This window comes from Ammodytes marinus, assembly GCF_949987685.1.
Source record: "Ammodytes marinus genome assembly, chromosome: 8".
Classification (NCBI taxonomy): Eukaryota; Metazoa; Chordata; class Actinopteri; order Uranoscopiformes; family Ammodytidae; genus Ammodytes; species Ammodytes marinus.
In genome coordinates this window covers 9,267,107-9,281,643 of record NC_137212.1, presented here as the reverse complement: position 1 = coordinate 9,281,643, position 14,537 = coordinate 9,267,107, and the positions used below count along the sequence as shown (strand labels likewise).

Genomic DNA, 14,537 nt, shown 5'->3' with positions numbered 1-14,537 from the left:
TGTGTTCTTATAGAGAGGGGGAAAAATAATATCCCTTGTAATAGAACCCACTAGTCCATAGAAAATGTACTCTTAATTTTCTATTTCAGTGTTTAACAGTTTCAGTAGAGTAAAATGGGGCTATGGTAGTGTCCACCGTGGTCACCCTATCAGGTTGAGTGGCAGTTTCCACATTGAAAGACTAAACGTGGGACTATTTTGACCATATATGTTTTTACCTGTTAACGTGAATTGAGGAAATAAGAGCTTGTATTGCCATATGTGGTGTGTGTACCTCAACATTTTTTATGATTAAAGGATATTTGTGCTTGGAAAAGTTTTCCTGAAAAGTGAAGTGGGCAGACAATGGGAAAAGACATGGGAGTGATCACAGAAAACAAATAATTTTAACAAGACTACATGTTTTGATGTAATTTGTGAAACCTTTTAGCCTGTATTTTAGAAAAGAGCGCTGGTAAAAATAGCATGAAAAATATTCCAACTGCTGTAATCTGTTATAACATAATCTTTTAATATCAATGTATCTACAAAATTTCGACTGACACCACTATATTCTGGTCTTCATGGAAAGTGCACTGTCACTGAAGCAAAGGAACATATAAAAATTACAAACAAACAGACTGTACCATTTTACCATAAAATGTCCATTCATTTGGCACTGGTACTTACGGTATAAATGAGCAGTCTTATTGAAACAGGATGGTTCTACTTTTTATGTAGCGGGATCTGAATGTCTATTGTACTTTTGTAAGAGTTTTTTTTTTTTCGGGAAACAGTTGTGCACTTTCTCGCTGATCCACCTCGTTCTTTACGATACAGCACTGCAAGTAGATGCCACAAAACATAAAGTGAAACAAAACCAGATAAGTACATTCTTCGGCTGTCCAGTTTGGTAATCCATAGAGACAATGCACAACTGTAAGCATTTGCCACACAGTGTACACAATCCTTATGTCCAAGAGCTGTCCTTTCAAGCAGCTGTTAACTGCACAGCTTGGTGGTCTCGTAATCCATGGAATTGGGCAGACGTGAGCTGAAAGCCTGTAAGGAGGCATGGATACGAACCACCTCGCTGGCAGTCAGTTTGAGCCGATGTCGCAGAAGACAAGCAAACAGGTCCAACCTCTGTTGACCCGCAGGGGACAGCCGATTCACCCGGTCTCGTATTTCCAAGAGCTGAAGCATGGCCGTGTCCTGGGACCCTTGGGTGTACGGGTAGTCCAGTTGCAGGATCAAGTCACGTATCGCCTCCGGGTCAAAGTGCATGCTGTAGCCAAACACTTGAATGCTGTTGATCTTCATGTAGCCCAGGTTCCTGGCAGGGTCTGTAATCTCTAACGGCTCGTAATAAACGCTGCCATTCGCTCCCTCCTGAGTCTTTATCCTGCTCCGAAGGTAGATGTGTATGGTTTCAAAGAACGTCTTCCACTTGTTGCCCAGTGTCAGTGTCCAGTTATAGCACTCGAAGGGTAGGTCCAGCTTGGTGGCCTTCCAGTCGGGAAAATTGTTCTCATTGATGGGGATGTACCAGCTCTCCGAGTGGCTCCCTCCGAAGGGGTTGATGTAGAGAGTGAGGACCGGCTCCAGGGTGCTGTTCTTTGTAAGGCAGACCTGGAGGGACACTCCCAGCAGCATGTGGACCATGTTGGACTTGTACTTGTTGCTCTTGAGCGTCAGCAGCATCCTCTTCCTCCACGATGGGTCAAACCAGCTGTTGAGTCGCATGTCGTTGCTGATGAAGATTGCATGGACCTATAAGACATGGAAACAGTATGGTTGGACTGAACTCATGAACACACAAAGTGCATCAATGCATTGACAATATTTAATTCAGGGGGCGCTCGTGGCACAGTGGTTAAGGCCCGGGCCCTGCACCGCACTCATTCAACAGGGGTACCCATCTCACTATGGTTATTAGGAAAAGTATGTATCTTAGATATCATCCTATCAGAATTTCAGGTCACATGACATTGCTTGAGCTCTAAGAGACTTTTTCACGCACAGGATTGTATGGTTGTTAAAAACTAGGAAACTGTAATGCTCATATGAAATGTGCCCTAAAACAAAAACAAAAAACTAAGGAGCATTTTTTCATTGCCCAGTGAGCACCTTCCTTTGAAATGATTTTTGGACATTGCATGATGTTCTCTTGATTTATTCCAAATATACAATATCACACTGGCAGCTTAAATATGTTGAAAAGCAAATATTCACTGAATGTGAAATAGTGAAAGAGAGGAGGAAGCAAAATACTAAAAGGCATGGAAATGTACTGTATATCAGGTAGCTGGGTGCATCTGTCACTCCTTTTAATCTATTTTTATGGATGTAAAGAAAGTGTCAACACATGGTCCAGCTTCTTCCTTTCAAAGCATTTACCTACATCCTGTGATCTTCCAGAATAAGTTGTTTAGGGAAGTGTTTTTCAAACCTCTCCTGGGGAATAACTTGTCCTGCACGTGTAAGATCCCTCCATGCTTCAACACAGCTGATTCCTTTGATCAGCTTGTTATCAAGCCGCTTCAGAAGTGTATAACAAGTTGATGATTTGAATCAGTTATGTTTTGGAGCAGGGAGAGGAGGACAAGTGTCCATCCAGGAGATGATTGGGAAACACTGGTTTAGGGAAAGTCCATCCAAGGCCAGGCGCTTCATGATGTTGCAGTTTCCTAAGGCAAGAAGACCCCTCAAACTCATTTGTTGTTGTTTATAGTATCATTTGGATTAAAGAAAAATAGAATTGTCATAGTGTTATTATGCCTGCTTGCCTTTGGTAGGAAGGTAGCTATATCATTCTGGATATTGTAGAGTAAAAGTACATCTCTATTTCACTATTTATTATGATAAACCTGTGAAATCATTAAAACATTTATTTTTGTCTTGTTTATCTAGAGAACATATTCTCTCTATATATATATAAAACCCCAGACTGCCTGAGATGTATAGGGATATATAGGGACACCATAAACTTGACACAAAAAATACAAGGAAAACTGGTGAAAACTATGAAGTTCCTCCGTCGCCAGAAGGGCAAGGTTTTGTATTGCTTAGTAGCTCCCATGGGTGAGTTGTCCTCCCTAGGCTATACAGCCAAGCTCTCGCTCAGCCTGACACGATTTAAACAAAGACTAAAGGAAAAAAAAATACCTCTAGCCTGCGATCAGCTCTCTGCAGTAGGTATCCCAGCTCCAAATCCTGGAGGTCTGTTTCGAACCCCAGGTAGTTCTCGGTGGAGTCTGCCACCATGGGCCTGCAGGCCCCCTGCGTCAGGGCGAAGCCTGGGTTGCAGCTTCCACAGCGGGTGTGGTTGTCTGGTGCACACGCCGCACACACCGAGCCTTCCCCAACAGGGCAGGGCGGCGGCAGCTGACATGGGCTGTGTTCGTATCGGCAGCTGCAGGTGTGAAGCTCCTCAGAGAAGGAGCCAAGCTGGTTGTTCTCCGAGCAATACAGGAGAGACTGGAAGTGATTGAGCCAGTAGGACTGAGGCCTGCACCAGGGAAGGAAGAAATACAGTGAAAGGAAGAGAGAGAGAGAGAGAGAGGGGGGTTATTGAACATGGTTTAAAGGATCAGCTGGTTTTATAGGTAGTTGCTTTATTAGGTCCGGGACACCTGGCAGTGCAGACATATTGCTTGTTAAACATATAAAGCATATTTAGAATAATGTAAATAATGCAAGCCAGAGGGGATTCATCTAAGAATGGTCTTGGTAATGTACATGACAAAATACCACAGGTTAAGTTTTTTGTTTTGACCCATATCTTAATTAATAGCTTTTTAATCACTGTATTTCAACATATCCTGGATACACAAAAACATACCCTTTATAACTTGAGCAAAACATTTCTCAACCAAATTACTTAGACATGTACATGCACTGGTGGTGGCAATATGCAACGGGAAATTCCAAATTAAAGATAAAATGTAACTAAGTTTTAACTTTGGCATCTCAAGTTTTTTTGTTGACAAAATATATGCTTGTTTCAGAAGATCAGAGGATAGGTCTTTAAAGTGACATTATGGAATGTACAAGCTTTACAAGGTTTAGTCATATTGTGAGGCCTAAGCTACAAACTTGTGCTCACCAGTCTACCTTTCAGTGCGACATTTCCCACATGATAATGATCTCAAAATTGTACGAGAGTGTTTTCAGGAATGCTTTCATGTTATTAACTCAAGCTAGCCTTAGATTCCTGTGGAGTATACCACTGTTCATGTTTTTATTGTCCTAAAGTGTTCAATGTCTGTATGCGACACATGCAAAGAATATGAGCACAAACACTGGTGTTTGAAGAGGAAGCGAAAGCTAGAGACAGTAGAGGGAGAGAAAGTTGTCTTTGATCAGTTTGTGACATAAATATTAGAAGTGCGCTGCAGCCGTAGGGTAACTGATGCTCCGACATACATACAATTCCCCCATGCGGGATGGAGTTTGATTCCCGTCTGTAATACTTTTCTGACTGCGATCCCTTTATGCCTCTTATCCTCTTTGCTCATGGAAGAGAATAAATGAACAGTACATACCGCTGGCTTTCCTTTCAGAAAAAAAACCCAACCTTTTTCTTTGATGAGGGTGTATTGTGGTAAACTTTATGCTAATCTGAAAATGTTTGTTGAATTACATTCGGGGCATCCTTCCTCTGTATCCCAATATCGTTGTCTGCATGGTAATGGGAAGCAATTCACAAAGTTCACAAAATAACTGATTTGAATATCATAAACCCCAAATGGAGAAAGCAGTGATGGGAAATGAACCGAAGGGGCTCTCACTTTCCATCACCCCCGCTACCTGTGGGCAAGGCGGTTCACCTCCGACAGCTTCAGCAGAGCAAAGCAATCTCCGAGACAAGACTGCAGTTGTGCTGTTAGTTCCCTGGTGGGATTATGTATAGCCCTGCTGCTCCCTGCAACTCTTCCTCCAAAACACCACTGTAAATCAAATGATCGTCTTACTTCTGTGCCACTTTAAAGGAGAAGGCAACACAGTGATTTCACAAAATGAAATCACCTAAATATATAGGCCTAGTTGCACTTTTTTTGCAACACTTTTGGTGGTAAACTGTAAAAACAACTCTCAGTCAGTGATTACAAGATACTCAAGCTTGGCTGCTATATAGGGCTTATACTAAGGCAATGTACAATTAATGGCCATTTGTATATGGGCAGTGGGCACCCAGGTGTGGTTGAAAACTGTCATTGTCAAATCAAAGTATATTATTTAAAGCTTTTTTTGTTGGATCTGCAGGAAAGGCTACCCCAAATAAAAAGGGCTTATTCGCAAAACCTTTAACTCACATTTATCTTCTGTCAGAGGTATCGACGTATGCTAAAACTGTACCAAACCTGTCAATCAATACTAAAGAAAGCAAGCAAAAGCAGTCAATATGATATGTGCCATGATATCCAATAAACCTTCTGGACCTTTTATCTTTTGGATGGATTAACGTAAGTGTAACATTCTGAGGCTGCAAAGTTGAAATAAGTATGATCTACTGAATGCCTTGTCAGGTTCATTTAACATATTAAACAGTTTTCAGTGTGCAATTTTAATTGCACTTTTTAGTATTCAAACAAAGGTGAGAGTACTACTCCAGACAAGACCTTGGCATGCATGAAACAATCCGGCTACTTTTGTTTGGGAGAGGTCTACGCATACGTAAGGCAATTTCTAAGCTGATTAAAGCAGAAGTACTGAACACATCACCTGAATGACAATTTGCTTCATCATGGTTAATTACAAAAGTGTGAGAATAAAGTGTCCTGTGTAGTTTTGTCGTTATGAATAAAAAGCAAAGCTGACTGCTGATTGAATTGCTTATTTTGCTCATAATTGTCAGTGCAATGGAAAAGTAGCCCCCAGGAAGTAAAATCAATCAAGTTTCTCTCATACATATCAAGTGCCTCAAACAGGATGTTACAGGGGGAGACGTTGTTTTCGAGAGCTTCTGTTTCTCTTCCAGGCAAACTGACAAACATCCCCATTCTCAATCTCGTTCCACTGAGTATGGAGATTCCTGTGAATGCATAACACAAAGGGAAAGCTTCACAGTCGGTAATAACATAGATAAACACTGCCTGGATGAGGGCGAGCACGCTCCCACTCCGTTTCCTTGCAAGTGGGTTGGAATATCTGTTGCATATATCAATGAGTAATGTCTGTTCTGGCAATGTGGGGGAAAGCATTGGACATAGGGGCTTGCCTTCACTGAGACAGGGAAAATAAAGAAGAATGAAAGGAACATAAATATACATTCAATAAAGGACATGCAGGGATTGGACAATAAACGGACCGCGACGTCTAGATGAATCTGCTTGGTATGTGTTGTGTATGCATTGTGCCCTCAAGCAGCTCCACCATTACTGTGGAAACTATGTCGAACTGAATGTTTGACTGACAGTGATAGTTGAATGTGTCACCTTCTGCAATCACCCACCTATAAAGGAAGAAGATAGAAGGCAGTGAATGCAAATTTGAATCAGTCTTAAACCCGGCAGATGTTTTTTTATTGTATTTTCTCCCTGTGAACAAACCCTTAAAACGACATGTGTCTGTATTTTTCAGTGACCTCACTCAGTGAAGTGATGTGGCCTTGATTTTCAACTGACCAAAAAAATAAAAAAGAATTGTGCTAGCGAGCGCGATGTGTGCTTGTGTATGGTCATAACCGTGACAAAGGCCGCGATTTGCAGTAAATAAACGTCCACATGTGTCTCCAAGTGTCTCGGTATGCTATTTAAAAAGAAATCAAGCAAGTAGACTAATAATAACATTAATGAATTATAGGTTATTGCATCACATAAGGCATATTGGCCTATACTAATAAAAAAACACCACCTTAACTATGTTTACAGTTTAAAAATGTTTTGAATGAAATGCAAACCTCAGTTAATCATTTGCTCTTATTTCTCTGTCCTGATATTCACACAGACTGAGTAGTCTTGTTTAAATGTTACAAATTGAGCTAATAAACTGAACTTCGATTTTTGTGTTGCTGCAGAAGTTATCTCAGCTAATTTTATAATCTAACATCTAATTTGATAATAAGGTGATTGTATGCAGAATGCTCATGCCAGAAACTCATACAGTGGTGTTGTACAGATAAATACATAGCTAAATATTAACAGGTTCTCAACAGTATTTTAATTTAGGAAGGGGGGGGGGGCGAAAACATGTCTGTCCCCTAGGGGGGCATAACAGAAAATAATTGAGAACCACTGCTCTAACGTATAAATAGGCTATAAAGCAACACTGGATCGGATTTTGAAATCAATAGATATTCAAAATATCCCTCTTAGGCTGAGAACAGTATGAGATTTTTAAAGTGTAATGTTCTTCTTCTTTTCGGCCACAGAATCAATGCAGAAAATCATGGTTTCAGAGATTTCATGGAGGTTAAATACAAAGCATTGGAATGAAGATTTAATGACTCTATGCAGATTTCATGAAGCTCATTAAAAGTTGAATTGAACAGAGACGTGTGGATCTCAAAAAAATGAAATGTACTGTTAGAGCAGCTCATGCAGGGTGTCCAAAGAAGTGAACAAAGAACTGTGTCTATAAAAAACTAATAGTGCTGCATTGAGTCGAAAGGTTGTTCTCTGCTGTAGATGTGAAGCTCTTTGTAATGGCAATCCGTTTAATTTAAACCATAGTAAGATATACATTAATATTGGGGAAAGCTGTACAGAGGAGATACAAATGACTTTCTTTACATTTACCAAAAGGCATTGCTAGGGCATACAAGTCAAATGCCACCACAGCAATGACAGCTTGTTTACATCCACCTACAGTACATATCTGGATTAGTCTATAGAAAGAACTGCAGACTGCGACTTGAAAATGCAAAATCTTGAAACTCTTTTCCGGGTGTAAATGGAACATAAGGGCTTGGATATACAAACATAAAACTACATAAAGTAAAGTTATACTGCTTTAAAGGGGAAGTAAGTGATGTTTGTTAAAATATGTGTTAAATCACTTTACATTCATACAGCAATCACTTAAACAGTATGCACAGTTCATAACACAGGTCTCCCAGTCATTTGGCTTTGCAGTAATTGCCAGTTAGTTAGTTTTTTTTAAGTTTTATCCAATTTGGAGACACAGCACTATAAAGAGGCGGGTCTCTGTGCCCGTGAACAATGACTCGCTGCTCTCGATCAAGATACTATCTTAAGAAGACGGTTGAACGTTCATGTGGTGCTGACGTAGGGACGAGGGAGGGGACTGCAGTCACTGACAGGAAGTTAGCTAAAAGAACCATATCACGTACTGCTCCTTTAATGAAAAAAATAAATAAAACATTGACTGCAGTATGTTTACTCAGGATAAAAGTTACTTTGGACTTAATCATTATTAAGCTTTGTGTAAAAAAAAGTATCAGATGTACATATTTTACAATATAATACAATTATGTGTCAGCTGTTTTTGCTCACCGTCCTCTAGGGAGGCGGACCTGGGGCTGCCGGTGACATCTTTTGCTGAGACTGAAAAGCTTGAAAATGACTCTCTGGGCTCGTTTGGAGAGAACCCGCATGCCGTTCTCCAGCTGCTCATATCGCCACTGGAACTGGCTGTCCATCGACCACAAGTGTTGAATGGTGGACACGTTCATGAAGTAGTTCTGGGGCAGCCTTGCATAGAACGCCTTGAATTCATCTGTAGCAAGAGAAAAACACATATCAATATATATGTATATCTTAATATTGTAACATTGTTGCAGCATTTCCAGGTTTATTTATAGTTGTTTAAAACAAGTTTTTAGCATCCCGTATCATTATATACTGCAAGCATAAGCTACTACCATGATAAAGGTGGTTACGACAGCCATCAATACGGTGACTGGCTCTATGATGACAGGTGCAATTAGCCTCCAACCTGATATCCAACCAGTTATATAACCTATTAATAAAACGTAATATTAATTAAATTAACTTTTAAAACATTTTTAAAAGACAAAATGCCAACTGGTTGATTGCTGCATTGTCTATAATTGCATAATGTGTTTTGAGTCAATGTACGGGTGATTTCATTGTTGTTGTGTTATAATAGGCTCTATTGATAGCAGACTATAACACACTGTTACACAACTTCAACACAAGATAAGCAACTGGCAACTGGTGTTACATGTCAGAAATTGGTATAGCCTATGTGTTTGGCTATTGTGGATGTTTGCTTCTGTCCTGTGTTTACATCACGTCAAGGCTGAGGACAATAACACATTAATGTATATGCTTGACTCAAATTATTAACATCCTGTAGTGACTTTTCCAGTTCATATATTAAACAGTCAATGATACACAATACCTTGTGAATATAATGTGGTCGCGTTATATTTTCTATTGTATAGCTTCACCTCAGTGCTTCGCTACACAATTGATTATAAGACAGTGTAACAAGAAGATGGTGTACCAGTTCTGTCTCCAGTTTGAGGAAAACAATTTTTTTTTCTTCTTCAGTTGCAATTGAATGAGCCCTTGAAATTGGAAAGAACGTGGCAGCAAGTTCTATTTGGACCTGAATTGTAGACTATTGTAGTACCTGTATTGGGATCTGCTCTGCTGCTTTGAACATTTTAAAAGTGACATATTGATCACATTCACAAAAGCAAAAAGAAACCAAAAACATCCCAACAAAGGATGTTGAATATGAGTAAAGGTCCACTTTGAGGCTGAAAGCAACATTTGTAATTGGACTTTGGTCTTAGCACTATGAGAAAAGATACGATAATTATTTTTCCATGCTATATTTTGTTAAAAAATTAAATGTAATCCACCACTGCAACAGCCTGTTCTACAACTAATGATATAAGTATTACTGATCTGACCATCATCATATTCCATATATCTTTAAAGACCTACTTTACCGGTGGACATATGAAGGTGTATTGAACTTTGAGATCCTATGTACAGTAGTATACATTTGCAAACATTTTAGAAATCAGTTCATCCTAGCCTGAGAAAATGCAGAGGCGATATGAGCTGAGTGTTTTATAGTCTCACTGTTTAACCCTACATTTTCCCATGTGTGACATCACACATGGGAAAATGTAGGGTAACGATTAACAGGACAGCTGGGCTATTATATTATAATAGTGATGTTATAATGATAAAATGCCGATTCCGTATGGGTGAAGTATTAATTTAAAGGTGAACCTTGTTTATTCACAAGTATCTACATTATATTATGATGTCCTTTTGTGTCACCCTTTGTTTCAAGTTTAATAATAGCATAGTTGGATAAGAGTTTCTATTTGATCTATGTCAATGGTTAGACCACTTCCTCAGCTCTCCGCGTACTGATAGAGTAACAAGCTAGAGATCTTTGATATCCCTTGCTGAAGGACACATTTATGACTCTTGTGAGCGTCTGCATTCCAAGCACGCTCCTGCCCTCACTTCTCACCCAGCTATTAAAACATAAACTTTGAAAGTAATTGCACTTAGGGATATTTCAGCCAAATCTGAGGAGTGGAAAAAAGACATCCATTTCGATACCACCTGAGTAATAATCACTGAGGCAGGGTGACCGAGCACAGCAATAATAACCAAACATTATGCTAGAGTATTCCACTCAAACTCTGTTTCCCCGGTGATATGAAAAGCCAGACTGGCAATAAATGTGTTTTATGGCTGATTAATCTGCTCCAGACATATTGTAAACTACCTGAGCTGAAAGCTGTTGATTTTTTTAATCCGGTCCTGTCGCCCTTGTTAATTTGCTTTATGCAGATAGTGTGCCAGGACCCAGGATTCACAGCCAGCTATTAAAGTTCACCTATGCATTATCTAATAGGGAAGAACACACATATAGGATCCTCACTCAGATTTAATAATGCAGACAAAACACCTGAATTCATCTGTGCTTCCATCTCATATGAATGATTTATAATCTTAAAGTGTAAATGTTCCTGCATTCAGGATGAGAAAATGAATGTGAAAGGAACCAAGATTCCATTATTTCCTGCGGATAACTTTCTTACCAGACTCTTCAAACTCTTTGTAGAGTATCCCCCATGTTTCTGTGATTCTGTCCAGGCTCTCCTCCATTGCTTGGATGTCCATATAAGGGCAGTTGCACTCTGGGAACTTGGTGTCACAGTTGCACCAGCAGTCATTGTCCTTGCAGACGAATCCGCCCTCTCCATTACAGGCTATGTAGCTGAGAGCAGCCTGTACGAAACTTTCTCTCAAGTAGTCTGGAAGAATCACCTGCAAGCCTGTAAAACCAAGCAAGGTTTAGTGCAGTCGTCAAACTGTGAACTTGTGGTGTGACAGTGGAAGTCTATTGGCAATAACTTACTTAATGAGATCTATAAATCTGTATGCTGTGTTTATCTCTTGTGCATCTACTTTTCAGGAGAATGCTTGAGCTTTAAGGCGAGACACGACATGCGAATAGGGTTACATGTTCAACTAATAATTGTGAAACTTTGCCAGTTGATTACTTGCATTGAAACATAATTTTTTTTTGTATTATAATTTTTTTCTATAAATATGAAATGATTATGCAAATATGGTAACATCTAACACATTGTGTATAGATTTGCAATATTTTTAAAAACATCAATTCTAGATGTTGGATTAAGCTGGATGAAGTTTTTCGTCCAAGGTTTTTACAGAACAGATTTTGGATACAGCAGTGTAAACATACAAACAATGCTATGTACAGGTCTAGAATTGATCATGATCATCATATAATCAACATCATGTGAGCATATCCTTCAATAATAACCTTCAGAATAGTGCTAAGTTTAGTTGATGTAAGTGCTTTAGAAATTGCAATTTTTGGTTCAGAGTATTGAAACAAAAAAGAATGTTAAGATAATTGCCATTAAAGATGATTGTATCGGACATATATATACATATACATGCAATACTTATATAAGAATAAAAGAAGACATGTTATGGGAGCAAAATAGGAAAAAATCTCAAAATTGACAAGAGTTGAAAAAAAGGTATGTATGCATGTGGTTTCCCACTTTAAAAACACAACATGACGATGAGATGAGAATGAAAAGTGGTACAAATGAGACAAACCTTGCAGCTGGACTTTATTTTCCGGGCTCTGAACCAGTACAGAGCTTACAGAGTCAAGGTTGTCATAGTTACTGCATCCAAGAGGACCCGTGCGGGTCTCTGTCACCTGGGAAACAACAAACAAAAAATGCAATTAAAAAACTCTCCAAGGCATCCATTTTAAAACAAGGGCATGGTTAAGTGTCTTTACACATGACAACATGTTCAAATGATACTTTAAATTTAAGATACAAAAATAGTTTAAAGAAGGGCCAGATAAAATGTGCCTTGTGTAACATAAGTGGCTCCCTCTGTAACGAATAAATAAAGTAATTCATACACAATCAATTGTACTTGATTGATTATGTAGAATGGTTTTAGCTCATTTAGATTCTTCTAAATTGCTTGAAGAGGACATTGCTGCACTAATTTTTCTGCAAAAATGCTAAAACTGTCCTTCTTTTGGTCTAGTCACTGATTGAAGACGTTTCTATTGACCTTTGCCTCAGAGCAGCTCCAGCAAAGCGTTCTTTTTCACTTCATTTGCAAGGGGAGATCTTATTTCAGTACTCTCTTTTGTTCTTGCCGTGACATGGCGGGCAGCAACCAATTCTCATTTTTCTCTCTTTGTGGTTCTGGGACACCTTATTTTGTTCGGCGATTTGTCCTGGTCAAGCTTGTCTGAGGACAGTTGGTGTAAAGTGACAGATGGATGAGGCGAAACAATGAGGGTCACTCGATCAGTAACACAATCATAGAGGGCTGAGGGGCTTGGGAACTCATATGAGGCCGCTGCTGCGGGGAAGTGAAATCTCAGTATGAGGCTCTTTAATCAAAAGCCTAATCCAGCAGAAAGGGCTTTGTGAGCGGAAGAACAAATATCCTTTGTGAATGGGAAAAGGAAAAGGAAGATAATTCTTCAACTATAATATTTATATCACATTATAAATCCCTTGTTTCCCTTATGAGGGATTTTGATTTTGATATGAATGTGAGGAAATGAGATACAACCCTTGCTTTCAGAGCCCATAAATATTGAATCCATATAAGGAATTATTTGATATGCCATATGATATGCCATATGGCAAAACATTGACTGATGAGCAGAGCATTCAATTTCCGCTTTGCATAGCAGCTGCTATTCACTGTAGATGCATCCTGGTATATTAAAAATACTTAATATGACATTATTGGCCACCTGTATCTTGGCACATGGCTGTAAGAGGGAATGAAGAAAAGGCTGGAGCTCTGCGGAGGATTTCACGTTGTGAACTTGTTGTCCTTCTACTAAAGTGCTTTATGTATGTTCTGAGTCCTATTAATGGCAGAGTGGGCGTCAGAAGCACCGGAAGGAGAAAGCTTTGACCATTGCCACATGCAGAGCATGATTCCTTCTAAAGGCTAAAATCTTTTGAATTACAAGAAAACCCTTTAGCAGGTACTGGCAATTAAACTGTATAGATGTATGTCCCTGGTTTTCGAAGTAGTCTGCCAGAGGAGTTGAAATTTGCTCCGAACCTTAACCCCTCTTAAAGGACAAGGCGAAACTATTTTTTTCAAAGCTGCATTGATTTATTTTAGCCATTAGAAGTCAGTATACACACTGACTGACATGTTGCCACGTTATTATGTTGTTATAGCTAACGCAAAGACACTGCAACACGTGATGAGTTATATTCAAGTGAATCATTAGAACAAAACCTGAAGAATTGCGTTAGGAATTGTATTTTCTTTATTATTGGTACAAGTAAGTTAACCAAGACTCACAAGGTGGATTGTAGTAATGAACATAAAAGAGATGAGCTTAAAAATATGTTGAATATGTCAACAATAGTGTGGAGTTTTCAAGCTACGGATATCATTAAAAGAAAACAATGAAAAGAGAAAAAACACTTTGACAACACACACATCCAACAGAACGTTGGAACCCAATTGAACGTTTTGGGCTGCAAAACCAAAACAATCAGCTGAAACGCTGCAAAGTTGGTGTTAATCAGTGACACAATCATATCATTTGATGATTAATGCAGTATATATCAGTGTGTGGAAGCTTGATTTAGTAACTGATTCATTTCTGAAACATATTGCTGTGGGAGTCTTACATTAGTTTTAATCTATACTCTTTGATGTCCTTATGGATGTAAAGCGCTATCCTGTATGATCATATTAGCAGTCTTTACTTTGTGAGTGCATTCAACGATCAATCGAGTCATGAGACTGGGAACACAAACACATGTTTCTCCAGCATAATACAGAGGATGAGCTGAGATAAAACATGAAACAGAGACTCCTGCTGTTCCATTCAAGTGTGTTGCCTCGTACATCACTGCGTACAGGCAACTCTGAAAAATATGGCAAGTGTCAGTTGGGAATATGGTCATCGATTCAGTCTAGGAAATTCTCAAATCGTGACAGAATTTATCCCAGAGAGACGCTCTCAAACAACTGGAGTCATTACTTATTGTACAAACAAGCTGATCCGATCACAGGCTCTTCTCTGAAGATACCGTGAATTTC

The 14,537-nt window shown here is 39.1% G+C and overlaps 1 protein-coding gene across 1 annotated transcript in view; it reads right to left on the bottom strand.

The window, feature by feature from the left end:
• Positions 1 to 981: 981 nt before the first annotated feature.
• The window catches only part of LOC307254708 (BMP/retinoic acid-inducible neural-specific protein 3-like), a gene marked incomplete at both ends in the record, with an annotated part of 29,243 nt that continues 15,687 nt past the window's right edge, over positions 982 to 14,537 (bottom strand). Inside the window, 5 exons of the mRNA XM_080033187.1 lie at positions 982 to 1,752; positions 3,148 to 3,490; positions 8,439 to 8,661; positions 10,985 to 11,221; positions 12,042 to 12,147. Of these exons, the coding sequence (XP_079889313.1) occupies positions 982 to 1,752; positions 3,148 to 3,490; positions 8,439 to 8,661; positions 10,985 to 11,221; positions 12,042 to 12,147 (1,680 nt within the window). The remainder of the gene's footprint in view (positions 1,753 to 3,147; positions 3,491 to 8,438; positions 8,662 to 10,984; positions 11,222 to 12,041; positions 12,148 to 14,537) is intronic.